Source organism: Heteronotia binoei, chromosome 2, assembly GCF_032191835.1.
Source record: "Heteronotia binoei isolate CCM8104 ecotype False Entrance Well chromosome 2, APGP_CSIRO_Hbin_v1, whole genome shotgun sequence".
In the NCBI taxonomy this organism is placed as follows: domain Eukaryota; kingdom Metazoa; phylum Chordata; class Lepidosauria; order Squamata; family Gekkonidae; genus Heteronotia; species Heteronotia binoei.
In genome coordinates this window covers 1,381,604-1,398,961 of record NC_083224.1, presented here as the reverse complement: position 1 = coordinate 1,398,961, position 17,358 = coordinate 1,381,604, and the positions used below count along the sequence as shown (strand labels likewise).

Sequence of the window (17,358 nt, the reverse complement as noted above, 5' to 3'; positions counted from 1 at the left end):
TAGTATGCAGAAAGTCCCAGGTTCAACCTCTAGCATCTCCAGATTAAAAGATCAAGAAGTAAGAGATGACAAAGACCCTTCTCTGCTTGAGACGCTGGGGAGCCGCTACTGGTCTGAGCAGACAACACTGACCTTGATGGGTCTGATTCAGTATTCGGCAGCTTCATGCGCTCAGTGCAGAGCTGGATTAACAATTAGGCCAAGCAGGCACTGGCCTATGAGCCCCCACACCTTTAGGGGGTCTGGGCTGACTCCCCTCCCAGTTTCCCCCCTGCTTGCAGCCCTCCCCACCTGCACGAGCAGCCAGCAACTCAGCTGTTCTTTGACCGACTTGCCTGGTGCAGCTGCTGCTGGCGTTGTTGCCAAGTTTGCCCCTCTCTGCCTCTCCCCCGCAGCTTTGTCACAGGGGCTTTTAAGAAGGGGCCTGCAGGCTGCAGCGTGGGCTGTGGGGTGGCGGGGGCTCAGACTCTGAGATCATTTGTGAGGGGGCTCCCAAGTTTTCAACTGCCTAGGGGCCTCCACGGGCTTTAATCCGCCACTGGTTCAATGGCTCACCTTCCTTCTGGCTCTGGCTTCAGCCGCCCTTGTGAAGCTGGCCAGCGTGTCATTCATCAAGGCCCAGCAGAAGAGAGAGGCCAGCAGGCCGTCGTCCAATGCCTCCAGTCTCTGCTGTGACCAGAACCCTCCCCGGGGCAATCTGGCTGCGTGATGCCCGGCCCAGCCTAGCTCCAGGTTTCTGAGAAGCCAAAGTGGAATTCCTGGAAAGCAGAAAGACGCCTTCTCCCAAGAGGATTCCATTTGCGAAACAGAAGATGGGGAGGTGCTTCCTGAGACGCCTGAATGCTCAGCCAGCAGGGAGTTACACAGGCGCTCCCCCCACCCACCCAGGGAAAGCCCCGGGAAGAATCTGTGGCTCTCTGGGGCAACAGCCAAGCGGGAGGGGTAAGTGAAGACCAACCCTGCCAAATTTGAATGGTGAGGGAGTTTTGGTGGGGACATGCCTTTGGGGGCATGATGTTGTCACAGTGAGGATTCCAAGGAAAAAGAAAAACTGGGAAATTCTGCTTACTACTTAGCCTGAAAATTTATCACAAAAGGTTATAAAACGTCCAAAAAGTCAGCAGTTTCTCACCATAAGGACTCATAAATCAGAATGTGCTCGCCAGTGCTCCCTCTACGCTGAGTTAGCGTGAGCTAGCTCACAGATTTTTGGTTTTGCTCACGAAAAATAGCCCCAGAGCAAACTAATTTATGCAATAGCTCACAATTATAATGTCAGTAGCTCACAAAGTAGAATTTTGACTCTTCGTAGCTTAGCAGGAACACTGGTGCTCAAAGGCACAATAAACATACAAGGGAGTCCACAGATATGATCACCATCTTCAAGGCTCCAAATCGGGGGTCCCCCGGCTAGGCAGGGGATTCGGGAAGCCTAAGCGGCTCAGTTGCTGGCTGGGTGTGCAGCCTAGAAGGGCTGCAAGCATGGGGGAAACCAGGGGGGAAAGCCGGCCCGGGCCCCCTAAAGCCGTGCGGGCCTATAGACCAATGCCTAGTTGGCTTAATTGTTACTCCAGCCCTGCCTCTGAGGAATCAGCAGCCCTCCCTGCAGCGGAGGCTCTGGAGTTCAGGCAAACAATGTCACATCCTTCCCCAAACTTTCCCCTTCCAGCAAACTCTCCCCGCCCTCGATTCTAGGAATTTCCTGAGCCAATGTGGACATCCCCAGATATTAGTGCTGCAAGGCACACGAGTAACAAATGGCCAGCAGCCCCGCCTCAACAGAAACCGGATCATTTCCCCTTCCAGTATGGAAAATCCCTTCCAATTAAAAAAAGTCCTTGGGTCGTAGCCTTTTTCCAGAACAAGCCGGATCTCGGGAACCACTGCAATGAGAGCCATCCTGAGGAGCTATTCTGATTGGCTCCGCTTGCAGGATGCCTTGGGGCAGAGACCAACAAACAGTCCTCTCTGTGGAGGAAAGTCAAAAAAGGGGGTCCCCCAAGGATTGTTGTGTTACATTTGTTACACGTGTGCCTTGCAGCCCTAAATGCAATTCTGGGCCGTATCAACAAGTATAGTGCCCAGATCACGTGATGTGATGCTGTCACTTTACTCTGCTCTGGTAAGACCTCACCTGGAGTCTTGTGTTCAGTTTTGGGCACCACATTTTAAGAAGGATATAGACAAGCTGGACGGGGTCCAGAGGAGGGTGACGAAGATGGTGAGGGGTCTGGAGACCAAGTCCTGTGAGGAAAGGTTGAAGGAGCTGGGGATGTTTAGCCTGGAGAGGAGATGGCTGAGAGGTGATAGGACCACCATCTTCAAGTCTTTGAAGGTCTGTCCTATTGAGGGTGGTGTGGAATTGTTTTCTGAGGCCCCAGAAGGTAAAACCAGAACCAATGAGTTGAAATTAAATCAAAAGAGTTTCTGGCTCAACATTAGGAAGAACTTCCTGACAGTTAGAGCTGTTCCTCATTGGAACAGACTTCCTCCTCGGGAGGTGGTGGGCTCTCCTTCCTTGGAGGTTTTTAAGAAGAGGCTAGATGGCCATCTGACAGCAATGAAGATCCTGTGAATTTAGGGGAAGGTATTTGTGAGTTTCCTGCATTGTGCAAGGGGGTGAACTAGATGACCCTAGAGGTACCTTCCAATTCTATGATTGTAAGGGTCGGTATTGGGGCTGGTTTGGTGTAGTGGTAAAGTGCAGAGAGAGAAGAGGTCCCCACCCTGCACACCCCTCCTTTGCTTCTGGGGTCAACCAGTTACTGGCACTAGTTTTTAAAGATCTCTGAGCATCTTGTCAAATCTGATTATTGAACATCTCTCTCTCTTTCTCCCTCTTTATCTCTCTTTTTCAAACTGGAAAAGTGCTTTTCTTGATCATAGAATCATAAAATCATAGAGTTGGAAGGGACCTCCAGGGTCATCTAGTCCAACCCCCTGCTCTCTCTCTCTCTCGGCTTGGCTTCGCGAACGAAGATTTAAGAAGGGTGCAATAGTCCACGTCTGCTGCAGGCTCGCTGGTGGCTGACAAGACCAATGCGGGACAGGCAGGTCTGGCCACAGTGGCTGCAGGGAAAAGTCTGATTTAGGGTTGGTGGTGTAGCAGTGCGATTCTTCCTCAATCTTCTTTTGTCCTCAAGACCAGCTATGCGTGAGTTCTCAAAAGAAGAGACAGCCTGCTGGATGGTGTGCCTCCATGCTTTGCGATCTGAGGCTAGGTCAGACCACTGGTGATGGTTGATGCGACAGGTGCCAAGGGATTTCTTCAAGGAGTCCTTGTACCTCTTCTTTGGTGCCCCTCTATTTCGATGGCCGGTGGAGAGTTCGCCATACAAGGCAATCTTGGGAAGGCGGTGGTTTTCCATCCTAGAAATATGCCCTGCCCAGCGCAGCTGCGTCTTCAACAGTAGTGCCTCGATGCTGGTAACCTCCGCCCGCTTGAGAACTTCAGTGTTGGTCACAAAGTCACTCCAGTGGATGTTGAGGATGGTGCGAAGGCAGCGCTGATGAAAGCGCTCGAGGAGTCGCAGGTGATGACGGTATAAAACCCACGATTCGGAGCCATAGATGAGGGTTGTCATCACAACCGCTTTGTAAACATTGATCTTTGTGCCTTTTTTCAGATGCTTGTTGCTCCACACTCTTTTGTGCAGTCGGCCAAAGGCACGGTTTGCCTTTGCCAGCCTGTTGTCAATCTCCTTGTCGATCTTAGCATCTGAGGAGATGATGCACCCCAGGTAGCTGAACTGCTGGGCTGTCTTCAGAACTGATTCACCCACAGTGATGCAGGGAGGGTGATAATCTTCCTGGGGTGCAGGCTGGTGGAGAACTTCTGTCTTCTTCAGACTAACTTCTAGGCCGAATAGCTTGGCAGCCTCTGCAAAGCAGGACGTCATATGCTGCAGAGCTGATACCGAGTGGGAGACGAGTGCAGCAGCATCAGCAAACAGTAGCTCTCGGATGAGTTTTTCCATTGTCTTGGAGTGGGCCTTTAGTCGCCTCAGGTTGAACAGGCTGCCATCGGTGCGATAGCGGATGTAGACACCATCGTCATCATCTAGATCTACTGCGGCTCTTTGAAGCATCATGCTAAAGAAGATCGTAAAGAGAGTTGGCGCGAGAACGCAGCCTTGCTTTACACCTGTGCCTATTGGGAAGGGCTCCGAGAGGTCGTTGCAGTGTCTGACTTGGCCTCGCTGGTCTTCGTGTAGCTGGATGATCATGCTGAGGAACCTTGGGGGACATCCTAAACGTTCCAAGATTTGCCACGGGCCTTTCCTGTTAACGATATCGAAAGCTTTGGTAAGGTCGACAAAAGTCACATACAGAGCCTTGTTCTGTTCCCTGCATTTCTCTTGGAGCTGCCTGAGAACAAATACCATGTCGGTGGTGCTCCTGTTAGCTCTGAAGCCGCACTGGCTCTCTGGGAGGAGTTCTTCTGCAATGGCGGGCACCAGTCTGTTCAGGAGTATTCTGGCAAGGATTTTGCCTGCGATGGAGAGCAGGGTTATCCCCCGGTAGTTGGAGCAGTCTGACTTTTCCCCTTTGTTCTTGTATAGGGTGATGATGATTGCATCGCGAAAGTCCCGTGGTAATTTGCCTTGTTCCCAGCAGGTGACAAGTACTTTGTGAAGTGAGCTATGTAGTACTGTGCCCCCATGCTTCCAGATCTCTGGTGGAATTCCATCAACTCCTGCTGCCTTGCCACTTTTCAGTTGCTTGATGGCTTTAACAATCTCTTCTAGAGTGGGGATCTCATCCAACTCTGTTTTCACTGGTTGAAGTGGGGTGAGGTGAATTGCTGAATCTTGAACTACGCGGTTGGCACTGAAGAGAACCTGAAAATACTCCGACCACCGGTTCAATATGGATGCCTTGTCTGTGAGGAGCACTTGGCCGTCTGCACTACGCAAGGGACTCTGAGTCTGATATGATGGACCATATACTGCCTTCAGGGCTTCGTAGAACCCTCTTAAATCACCAGTGTCTGCACACAGCTGGGTTCTCTCAGCAAGCTTGGTCCACCACTCGTTCTGAATGTCTCGAAGCTTGCTTTTTGGAGGTTGCTACATACAGCGCGAAAGGTTGCTTTTTTCCCAGGACAGGAGGGCTGAGCAAGATGTGCTTGGTAGGCAGATCTCTTTTTCGCCAGTAAATCTTGGATCTCTTGATTGTTCTCATCAAACCAGTCCTTGTTCTTCCTTGTGGAGAACCCGAGGACCCGAGGACTTCTTCTTCCAACCCCTTGCACAATGTAGGAAACTCACAAACACCTCCCCCTAAATTCACAGGATCTTCATTGCTGTCAGATGGACATCTAGCCTCTGTTTCAAAACCTCCAAGGAAGGAGAGCCCACCACCTCCCAAAGAAGCCTGTTCCACTGAGGAATCGCTCTAACAGTCAGGAAGTTCTTCCTAATGTTGAGCTGGAAAATCTTCTGATTTAATTTCAACCCATTGTTTCTGGTCCTACCTTCTGGGGACACAGAAAACAATTCCACCCCATCCTCTATAGGACAGCCCTTCAAGTACTTGATGATGGTGATCCTCTCACCTCTCAGCCGCCTCCTCTCCAGGCTAAACATCCCCAGCTCCTTCAACCTTTCCTCACAGGACTTGGTCTCCAGACCCCTCTCCATCTTTGTTGCCCTCCTCTGGACCCGTTCCAGCTTGTCTAGATCCTTTTTAAAATGTGGTGCCCAAAACTGAACACAAGACTCCAGGTGAGGTCTTACCAGAGCAGAGCAAAGCGATACCATCACATCACGTGATCTGGACACTATACTTCTGTTGATACAGCCCAAAATTACATTTGCCTTTTTAGCCACCGCATCACACTGTTGACTCATATTCAGCGTTTGATCCACTAAGACCCCTAGATCCTTTTCGCACAGACTACTGCTAAGACAAGTCTCCCCCATCCTATAACCATGCATTGGATCTTTCCTACCTAAATGCAGAACTTTACATTTATCCCTGTTAAAATTCATTTTATTGATTTAAACCCAGTTTTCCAGCCTGTCAAGGTCATCCTGGATCCTGTTTCGTTCGTCTTCTGTGTTTGCAACCCCTCCCAATTTAGTATCATCTGCAAATTTAATAAGCATTCCCTCTATTCCTTCAATGATCATGTCAGGCTAGTGATTCCTGGCAGCCTGAATGGCAGAGCGAAGAGATTGAAACCCTCTGTGTCTGGGCCACTGCCTTGGAAACAGAGACTCAGTGTGAAACCAGTTTTCTTATGCAACCCAGGATCAGGGGGAAAAGCAATAAAAACTGGAGCCACCTCACTTCCTCCTTGCAAACAAAAACATGGGGCCCCGTCACTCTTGGCTCCAACCCTGAACGGGTTTGGCCTCCAGTTTCGTAGGTGGCCAGCCCCCCCCCCCCCCTTTCAGAAGATGCAACTGCAAGAACACTCTTCCTTAGGAAAAGGCCCTGAGAAATCCCAGCTTCTTCTTGCTCAATAGTGGACATTTTTCGGACTCCACCCAGGCCGGGAAGGGTTTATATCCCGGCTGGGGCAGATCAGCCGCAGCGGCACTTTCTGACTCTTCTGCAATCAGCACCATGGCGGCCAGAGTCCTCCCGCTCCTCCTCCTTGTGGGGCTCCTCTCCATCTGGGCTGGGAAGCTGTCTGCAACAGAAGCGAAAGGTATTCTGGAAGCCCTCCTGCTTCCCCAGTGGGCCTCTTTTGTAGGGTTGCCAATCCACAGGTGGGGGCGGGGAGGCCCCTGGTTTGGAGGCCCTCCCCCGCTTCAGGGTCATCAGAATACGGGGAGGGGGGGAATGTCTGCTGAGCACTCCATTGCTCCCTATGGAGACCAATTCCCATAGGGATAATGGAAAATTGATCCATGAGTTTCTGGGGCTTTGGAGGCAGAGGCACCAAATTTTCAGCATAGCATCCAGTGCCTCTTCCCAAAATACCCTCCAAGTGTCAAAAAGATTGGGCCAGGGGGTTCAGTTCTATGAGCCTGCAAAGAAGGTGCCCCTATCCTCCATTATTTCCAGTGGAGGGAAGGCATTTAAAATGTCTGTGGTCCCTTTAAATGTGATGGCCAGAATTCCCTTTGGAGTTTAATTAGGCTTGTCCCAACCTCGCTCTTGGCTCCAGTGTGATGCAGTGATTCCACACCATCCTCTGTAGGACAACCCTTCAAGTACTTGAAGATGGTGATCCTATCACCTCTCAGCCACCTTGAAGATGGTGATCCTATCACCTCTCAGCCGCCTCCTCTCCAGGATCACCTTGAAGATGGTGATCCTATCACCTCTCAGCCACCTCCTCTCCAGGCTAAACATCCCCAGCTCCTTCAACCTTTCCTCATAGGACTTGGTCTCCAGACCCTTCACCATCTTCGTCGCCCTCCTCTGGACCCCTTCCAGCTTGTCTATATCCTTCTTAAAATGTGGTGCCCAAAACTGAACACAAGACTCCAGGTGAGGCCTTACCAGAGCAGAGTAAAGCGATACCATCACTTCACATGATCTGGACACTAGACTTCTGTTGATACAGCCCAGAATTGCATTTGCCTTTTTAGCCACCGCATCACACTGTGGACTCATGTTCAGCGTATGATCCACTAAGACCCCTAGATCCTTTTCGAACATACTACTGCTAAGACAAGTCTCCCGCATCCGATAACCATGCATTGGAATTTTTTCTACCTAAATGAACTTTACATTTATCCCTGTTAAAATTCATTTTACTGGGTTTAGCCCAGTTTTCCCATTGTGGTTGCCCTCATTGCCTGGGGGATGCCCCCTCCAGGAACCCCCTACAAATTTCCCCGCCTGGGAGCAGGTCAGACTTGGCAACCTTGCGGTGCCTCCTGCCGGACTGATTCTGCTGGGCGCCCCTCCTGCTCCAGCCAGATCCAGCTTCCCCTTCTTTATGGTTCTGTTTCTCAGGGATCTGCCGGCTACCTATGGTAAGGGGAAACTGCCTGGCCCTGATTCCCCGCTGGTACTACAACTGGGAGGCCCGGAGATGCCAGCGCTTCGAATATGGAGGCTGCGGGGGGAACGCCAATAACTTCAAGACGGAGGAGGATTGCAAGAAGGCCTGCAAAGGTCAGAGCTCTAGAACATCTATGTTGTATTGTGCTCTTTCTTTCGCAACCCCCCCCCCAAAAAAAGAAAAAACTGGGCTGAACTGACCTGGTTCTGATCCAGTGAAAGCAGCCTCTTCATGTGTTGCTTTTGTGCTTCTGAAGCGCAAGAGTTTTGCTGATTTGACAAACTTTTGCTAAGTTTTGCTAAGATTTGACAAACTTTCTAATGTTTCCCCCCACAAAAAAAAATGGGGAAATAATTCAAACATATAAAGCAGATAGATGGAAATCTTCGCCATTGGAGGGCCTGTTTGGTATAGTGGTTAAGTGTGCGGACTCTTATCTGGGAGAACCGGGTTTGATTCCCCACTCCTCCACTTGCACCTGCTAGAAGAAGAAGATATTGGATTTATATCCCCCCACAACAGACACCCTGTGAGGTAGATGGATATTGGATTTATATCCCGCCCTCCACTCTGAAGAGTCTCAGAGCGGTTCACTATCTCCTCTCCCTTCCTCCCCCACAACAGACACCCTGTGAGGTTGATGAAGACATTGGATTTATATCCCGCCCTCCACTCCGAAGAGTCTCAGAGCGGCTCACAATCTCCTTTACCTTCCTCCCCCACAACAGACACCCTGTGAGGTAGATGAAGATATTGGATTTATATCCCGCCCTCCACTCCGAAGAGTCTCAGAGCGGCTCACAATCTCCTCTCCCTTCCTCCCCCACAACAGACACCCTGTGAGGTAGATGAAGATATTGGATTTATATCCCGCCCTCCACTCCGAAGAGTCTCAGAGTGGCTCACAACCTCCTTTCCCTTCCTCCCCCACAACAGACACCCTGTGAGGTAGATGAAGATATTGTATTTATATCCCGCCCTCCACTCTGAAGAGTCTAAGAGCGGCTCACGATCTCCTTTACCTCCCCCCCCCCGCAACAGACACCCTGTGAGGTAGATGAAGATATTAGATTTATATCCCGCTGTCCACTCCAAAGAGTCTCAGAGCGAATCACAATCTCCTTTACCTTCCTCCCCCACAACAGACACCCTGTGAGGTGGGTGGGGCTGGAGAGGGCTCTCACAGCAGCTGTCCTTTCAAGGACAACCTCTGCCAGAGCTATGGCTGACCCAAGGCCATTCCAGCATGGCTAGCATGGCCTTGGGTCAGCCATAGCTCTTGCAGAGGTTTTCCTTGAAAGGGCAGTTTCTGTCAGAGCTCTCTCAGCCACACCCACCTCACAGGGTGTCTGTTGTGGGGGAGGAAGGGAAAGGAGATTGTGAGCTACTCTGAGATTCTTCAGAGTAGAGGGTGGGATATAAATCCAATATCTTCTTCTTCTTCCTCATGCCACCATGGCCCCAGAGGAGAAAGTAATTTAAACAGTATGATGGGTATAAGGTTTTATGATGACCATTCTAATTCCAGAAGCATTTGAAGGTAGATGCTGAGCTGATGTAATTTAGTGCACCTTCGGGTGATGTCAGGGGTGGGTGGAAGATGCAAAGGCGTAATGCAAGCAAGCTGTGCTAACGAGCACCTCTTTTTCTATTAAATGACCCCTGTCAATCATTATGCATCCTCATATATATGGAATTAAAACTGTTTAAAGCAACAACTCAGCTCTGTCAACAAGACATGAAGTGAAAAAAAGGGGAACACAGCAGTGAAAAGCCTTAAAAATAACTACAAAGAAACTGTCTTCAATATCGCTACCGAATCATGCAAATAGTATTTATACAACATCAACAACACAGAGCAAACCAATAAGAAGTATCGAAAGTCCAAAAGGCTCAGTGATGAACCGCGGCCTTGAAACATAGCAGAAAATCCTCCTCTAGGTATTTTGCTGGTGATATTCCCAAATAGGTATGATCTGATATATAGAAGCCTCCTGAGATCTACAATGCAATTTCCAGATGTTTTGGTGCGTTTCAGCATAGCCCTTCGTCAGGCAGTCTTATTCCACTGAAGGATCATTCTATTGGTCTGATTATTCACACTCATGCAAGAATTTTTTCCTTTTGGGGGTCCCGATTAATACATTCTCACAGCCATGCAGGAGGATCTTCTGCTACATTTCAAGGTAGGGTTGCCAATCCCCAGGTGGGGGCAGGGGATCCCCCGGTTTGGAGGCCCTCCCCCCGCTTCAGGGTCGTCAGAAAGCGGGGGGAGGGGAAGGAAATGTCTGCAGGGAACTCTGTTATTCCCTATGGAGATTTATTCCTATAGAAAATCATGGAGAATTGATCTGCGGGTATCTGGGGCTCTGGGAGGGCTGTTTTTTGGGGTAGAGGCACGAAATTTTCAGTATAGCATCTAGTGCCTCTCCCCAAAATACCCACCAAGTTTCAAAACGATTGGACCAGGGGGTCCATTTCTATGAGCCCCAAAAGAAGGTGCCCCTATCCATTATTTCCTATGGAAGGAAGGAATTTAAAAGGTGTGCTGTCCCTTTAAATGTGATGGCCAGAACTCCCTTTGGAGTTCAATTATGCTTGTCACAGCCTTGATCTTGGCTCCACCAAGAGTCCTGGCTCCACCCCCAAAGTCCCCAGATATTTCTTGAATTGGACTTGGCAACCCTATTTCAAGGCCACGGTTCATCACTGAGCCTTTTGGACTTTTGATACTTGTCATTGATTTGTTCTGTGTTGCTGATATTGTATAAATACTGGTTGCATGATTTTGTAGCAATATTGAAGACAGTTTCTTCGTCGTTATTTAACATGGCATTTAGGGCATCTTCTGTCCTTTCCCCAGGAGGGAGAAGAGGGAGGGAGGGAGGAGGCCAGACTTGGTGGGGTTTTATTTTATTTATTTGATTTCTTGGGGCTTCTACCCTGCCCTCCCCATGGACACTTTCTAGCCTCTCTCCTATGGGGAGGTGGAGGAGGCTGGGCTGCTGGTGAAGCGTTTGTGCCCTCCACTAAATGCTTGGCAGAAGCTCTCCAACTTCCAGGCAAATCCTCACATCTAATGGTCAGATGAGTGACATTTTGGGTTCTGTCTGTGAGAGACGTCAGAGGCCTCCTCGTCCTGAAACATTGCTCCGGGTGGATACGATGGAGGCTGGAAGGAATTCCCAGTTCATAGGTTTTCATAAAGGCCCTAGAGAATGTTCTTGGCTTGCTCTTGCCATCTAAGTTCCCAGATGCAAGCACCAGTCGTTTCCGACTCTGGGATGACATCACATTACAACATTGTCACAGCAGACTTTTTTACGGGGTGGTTTGCCATTGCCTTCCCCAGTCATTGACGCTTTCCCCCCAGCAAGCTGGGGACTCCTTTTACTGACCTCGGAAGGATGGAAGGCTGAGTCAACCTCGAGCCGGCCACCTGAATTCAACTTCTGCTGGGATCGAACTCAGGTCATGGTATACTGCAGGGCTAACTTGAGGTGGGAATGAAGAGGGTGTTGGGGGGGATTTCATCAATAGCTTCAGAGAGACAAGCTTTCCAGTCCTCTATCAGCACATCCCATGAGTTGTCAGGAGGTATTGGATCCCACAGAGCATTCTGGAAAACAGCAGGATCCCTTAGTCTCCACAGGTGAGCAGAAATCAGCTTGCCACCTGTTGTAATTCTGGGAGACCTCCAGGTCTTCCCAGGAGATTGGCAGCCTTACCCAAAGCCCTCTTAGATGGGCAGGCAAAATCAGCTCTTCTGGCTGGCAGCTGTACACACAACTCCTGTGCCCCGTCTGGAATCGTCCCCCCTTCCCTTCCCTCTTAACCCTTCTGTGTTCCTTCCTTCCTTCCTTCCTTCCTTCCTTCCTTCCTTCCTTCCTTCCTTCCTTCCTTCCTTCCTTCCTTCCTTCCTTCCTTCCAGGGCGTATCCCGAGGTCTCCCGGAGAGTGCCCTAAGCCCCAAGGCCCTGGCAACTGTGCGGAGGGGTGCAAAACAGATGCAGACTGTGGTCCAGGAGAAAAATGCTGCTTCAATGGCTGTGGCCACAACTGCATGAAGGTCACTGGTGGTAAGAGAAGCCTGTAGATGCCACTGCCTTGGCTCTGATGTGGGAGTTCGACTAAGGGGAGCCCTGCAGAACAGCTGTACGTTGAGGAGCCCTGGTGCCTGAGTGGCAGAGCCTCTGCTTGGCCTGCAGAAGGTCCCCGGTTCAATCCCCAGCAGCATCTCCAGCTGGAAGGACCAGGCAGGAGGGGATGGGAAAGACCCCGATGAGCTGCTGCCCATTTAAGGTTTATTGGATTTATTTGAGTGGGCAAAACTGACTCAGCTGGACCGGTGGTTCTGATCCAGCGAAAGCAGCCTCTTAATGTGTTGCAGTGTTGCTTTTGTGCTTCTGAGCGTGGACAGGATTTTGAAGGCAAAGATGGGGCAGGCAGAGGTGCTGATGCTGGCTGGTGTTTCAGTCCACGTTGCGAGGGAAGCAGACAACTGGATGTGGTTGGAAAGGAGAGCCTGAGGCTGTGGGCCAGCTCCGGGGTGACTCCCAACCTGTGGCCAGTACCAAGCAAGGGCCTCACCTGAGACACCCTTTTAGGTGGGCATGCTTGTGGGGAGGATCTTTTGCACTCAAAGCAGGTGATCTCCGTGGCCCCTCCACTAAACCTGGAGAAGGCTCAGCCATTGAGGGAAGAAGGGACCAGCCACAGGAAAACAGGGTTCTGTTCCACATCTCTGGCTCTTCCTTCCCTCCTTCCCCCTTTTCTCCTTTGCTCAAGACTTCCTGTCATCTTTCACCAGTCTGTAGTGTGCCTCCTGGGGCCTGTGCATGAGTCAGCCCCAGCCTGCCTCTCCACAATAACCCTGCACTTCCTAGATGGTCTGTCTCCTGTCCAAATACCAACCTGGACCAATCCCGTTGAGCTTCCAAGATCTGATGAGACTGGTCTGGTCTGGGACATCCCTAATCTTTGCAACATCCTCCAGTGGTTTTGTGGTGGTACCCAGGACGGGTCATGGGATCATAGAGTTGGAAGGGACCTCCAGCGTCATCTAGTCCAACCCCCTGCACAATGCAAAAAACTCACAAACACCTCCCCTAAATTCACAGGATCTTCATTGCTGTCAGATGGCCATCTAGCCTCTGCTTAAAAACCTCCAAGGAAGGAGAGCCCACCACCTCCCAAGGAAGCCTGTTCCACTGAGGAACCGCTTTAACGGTCAGGAAGTTCTTCCTGATGTTGAGCTGGAAACTCTTTTGATTTAATTTCAACGCCTTGGTTCTGGTCCTCCCTTCTGGGGCCACAGAAAACAATTCCACACCATCCTCTCGAGGACAGCCCTTCAAGTACTAGAAGATGGTGATCCTATCACCTCTCAGCTGCCTCCTCTCCAGGCTAAACATGCCCAGCTCCTTCAACCTTTCCTCATAGGACTTGGTCTCCAGACCCCTCACCATCTTCGTCGCCCTCCTCTGGACCCGTTCCAGCTTGTCTACATCCTTCTTAAAATGTGGTGCCCAAAACTGAACACGATACTGCAGGTGAGGTCTGGATCAGTGTCCATCAAAGGCTGATGCTAACACCTGTTTTCTCTTCTTTTCCAGGAGCCCAGAGGGGCTGAGCCTGCCACACACACAACAGGGTTCTTCTGCTGACCAGACCTGCACTAGAGCCAGGCTCTTTCGGTGGCTTCCTGGGGGCAGAAGAGCAGATTGTTGAGATGTGATGCAGTCGTGAACCTTAATCTCCCCTTCCCACAATAAAAAAAACCAGTTAAAGTTTCCAGCCTCTGAACTTTCCTGTCTGTGCAGAAATGTAACTGGCCGAGGGAAGGGGATGGGGATGGGACGGTTGGGTCTCGGTGCTGGGTCAACGGGACTGCCTCTCGCTCTCTGCGGAGCATCTCTGTCTGGCACCAACCCTGGCCTGATCCAACAGGGCTTCTCTTATGTTTTTAACAAAGAGTTCAGTGGAATCTTAAAGACCAACAAAGTTTTACGCTGGGTATATAAGCCTTTGTGTGCCTGCACAAAAAGTTGGTCTTCGAGGTGCCCAACTGCACTCCGACTTTGTCCTGCTGCTTCCGACAACAACACGGCCCCTCACATGACTCTGATCTCCAGAGATCCATCCCCCGGGAAAAAGAGGGCTGCTTTGGAGGGTGGATCTGCTGCCATTGGTGTGAGAGCCAGTTTGGTGTCGTGGTTAAGTGTGTGGACTCTTATCTGGGAGAACCGGGTTTGATTCCCCACTCCTCCACTTGCAGCTGCTGGAATGGCCTTGGGTCAGCCAGAGCTCTCTTATCTGGGAGAACCGCGTTTGATTTCCCCTCCTCCACTTGCACCTGCTGGAATGGCCTTGGGTCAGCCAGAGCTCTCTTATCTGGGAGAACCGGGTTTGATTCCCCACTCCTCCACTTGCACCTGCTGGAATGGCCTTGGGTCAGCCAGAGCTCTCTTATCTGGGAGAACTGGGTTGGATTCCCCACTCCTCCACTTGCAGCTGCTGGAATGGCCTTGGGTCAGCCAGAGCTCTCTTATCTGGGAGAACCGGGTTTGATTCCCCACTCCTCCACTTGCAGCTGCAGGAATGGCCTTGGGTCAGCCAGAGCTCTCTTATCTGGGAGAACCGGGTTTGATTCCCCACTCCTCCACTTGCAGCTGCTGGAATGGCCTTGGGTCAGCCAGAGCTCTCTTATCTGGGAGAACCGGGTTTGATTCCCCACTCCTCCACTTGCAGCTGCTGGAATGGCCTTGGGTCAGCCAGAGCTCTCTTATCTGGGAGAACCGGGTTGGATTCCCCACTCCTCCACTTGCAGCTGCTGGAATGGCCTTGGGTCAGCCAGAGCTCTCTTATCTGGGAGAACCGGGTTTGATTCCCCACTCCTCCACTTGCACCTGCACCCTGGAGAGCTGCTGCCAGTCAAAGGAGCCAAGACTGTCCTGGAAAGACCCAGGAGCTGACTCAAGATAAGGCAGTTTCATAGGGTTGCCAATCCCCAGGTGGGGGCAGGGGATCCCCTGGTTTGGAGGCCCTCCCCCCGCTTCAGGATTGTCAGAAAGCGGGGAGGAGGGGAGGGAAATGTCTGCTGGGAACTCTGTTATTCTCTATGGAGATTTATTCCCATAGAAAATCATGGAGAATTGATCCGCAGGTATCTGGGGCTCTGGGTGGGGGGCATTTTTTGAGTAGAGGCACCAAATTTTCAGTATGGGCTAGTGCCTCTTCCCAAAATACCTCCCAAATTTCAAAAAGATTGGACCAGGGGGTCCAATTCTATGAGCCCCAAAAGAAGGTGCCCCTATCCATTATTTCCTATGGAAGGAAGGAATTGAAAAGGTGTGCCGTCCCTTTAAATGTGATGGCCAGAACTCCCTTTGGAGTTCAATGATGCTTGTCACAGCCTTGATCTTGGCTCCACCCCTAATGTCTCCTGGCTCCACCCCCAAAGTCTCCTGGCTCCACCCCCAAAGTCCCCAGATATTTCTTAAATTGGACTTTGCAACCCTACAGTTTCACCTGCTGAATTTTATCCCTGGCCTCTCTCTGTAGGAATCAGCTGTAGGAATCCTGCAGGTGTAGGAATCAGCTGTCAGGTGCCATCTGCAGGTGGATAAGGGGACTTCAGCCTGGAGGTGGGAAGCCCAGTCAAGTCGCTGTTGACGTATGGTGACCTTGGTGGGCTCTTCAAGGCAAGAGATGAACAGAGCTGGTTGGCTGTGGCCTGTCTCTATGTGGCAATCCTTGGGAGTCCCCCATCCAAGTCCTAACCCTTTCTTAGATTCTGAGACCTGATGAAATCAGGCCAGCCTGGGCCATCCAGGTCAAGGCAAGAGACGTTCAGAGGTGGTTGGCCATGGCTTGACTCTGCAGAGCCAACCTGGTATTCCCTGGGGGTCTCCCATCCAAATACTGACCCTTCTTAGCTTCCAAGATCTGTTGAGATCGGTCTAGCCTGGGCCAGGCAGCTCAGCCTAGCTGCTGAAAAGGAACCAGCTGAGGATGAAGTCCTCAACTGATATATAGCGTTACTGATATAACCAACATGAATTTGAGCGGACTTCGGAGGGTGGTGGAAGACAGGAGGGCCTGGCATGACTTTGCAACTGAACAACAACAAAAAGTTGGACAGAACTCCATCTAGATGGCAGGGCCTGAGACGTCTTCCCCCAATGCTTCCTGAAGCAGAAAGGAAAGCAAAGCTGTCGCTTAGAGGAACTTGAACTTGAACTCCATCCTCCTCTGGGACCAAAGCAGGAGGGCCCGTGTGCGAGAAGAGAGGGGTGCCACATGGCAGACGCAACCCCCCTGGCACCAGGTCAACGTGAAGGCAGGGCCCTTTCTGCACCACGGCCCTTGAGGAAGAGGGGGCCAGAATTGGAACTCTGGGAGATTCTCAGGCTCCACCTTCTGGTTGGGAAATTCCTGGAGATATCAGGCTGTGGAGAAACACCATTTTAGGCCTGTGCTTGTCTGGGAGTTGGCTAGAGGAGTCTTAAACTCTAGGCAAGGCTTCGACCTAGTCTCTTCCTCCTTCCTGCTCCTCTTTTGTCTGGAAGCAGCGCTTCTGAGGACAGGAAGTCTTTCAGGCTGGTCTCCGAGAAGGCTGCAGAAGGGAAAACCAGTTCATGGGCGGGAACTGAGTTTATATTATAGATACTGGGAGGGAAAGGGAGTTTGATTTGAGTCTTGGAGATAGGGTTGCCAAGTCCAATTCAAGAAATATCTGGGGACTTTGGGGGTGGAGCCAGGAGACTTTGGGGGTGGAGCCAGGAGACACTGGGGTGGAGCCAAGAGCAAGGGTGTGACAAGCATCATTGAACTCCAAAGGGAGTTCTGGCCATCACATTTAAAGGGACTGCACATCTTTTTAAATGCCTTCCTTCCATAGGAAATAATGAAGGATAGGGACACCGTCCTTTGGGGCTCATAGAATTGGACCCCCTGGTCCAAACTTTTTGAAACTTGGGAGGTATTTTGGGGAGAGGCACTAGATGCCATACTGAAAATTTGGCACCTCTATCTGTTTAAAAAGGTAGTCCCTCTGTACCACATAGGTTCCCCAACCGCCGAAGATCACACAACTGCAAGAGAGGAGTCCAGGGAAGGGGGAAGGCATGCAGTTGGCATGGGTGCCAATCCTCCAGGGGTCTCCCAAAGAAGGACTGTGGTCTCTGGGTTAACCAGGTGCTGGGCTGGGAGAGGGCCTTGAGGCCAGGCCTCAGAACTGGCAGGAAGGGGGACTGGAAGTCCTGCTCCTCTCGGTCAGGAACCCCTACATTGAGCAGGTGGTGGCAGCATTCCCTAGTGGTGGGAAGAAGATAAGCTCCCTCCAGGAGTTGGCAACTCAAAAGGGAGTCGACGGGACTGGGTCTGAAGGCA

The 17,358-nt window shown here is 51.0% G+C and overlaps 1 protein-coding gene across 1 annotated transcript; it reads left to right on the top strand.

Annotated features, from left to right (window-relative positions):
• The first annotated feature begins 6,573 nt into the window (after window positions 1-6,573).
• LOC132567825 (kappaPI-actitoxin-Avd3d-like) lies at window positions 6,574-15,593 on the top strand. The gene is made up of 3 exons (XM_060233507.1): window positions 6,574-6,658; window positions 7,918-8,079; window positions 15,529-15,593. The coding sequence occupies exons 1-3, from the start codon at window positions 6,574-6,576 to the stop codon at window positions 15,591-15,593; spliced, it is 312 nt and encodes a 103-aa protein (XP_060089490.1).
• Window positions 15,594-17,358: the final 1,765 nt, after the last annotated feature.

Excerpts from the sequence above, each read along its gene's own strand:
- LOC132567825 (XM_060233507.1), top strand. The coding sequence starts at position 6,574 with ATGGCGGCCAGAGTCCTCCCGCTCCTCCTCCTTGTGGGGCTCCTCTCC. Across the intron at positions 6,659-7,917 it reads GTCTGCAACAGAAGCGAAAG|GGATCTGCCGGCTACCTATG; the intron begins GTATTCTGGAAG and ends TCTGTTTCTCAG. Across the intron at positions 8,080-15,528 it reads TTGCAAGAAGGCCTGCAAAG|GAATCAGCTGTAGGAATCCT; the intron begins GTCAGAGCTCTA and ends CTCTCTCTGTAG.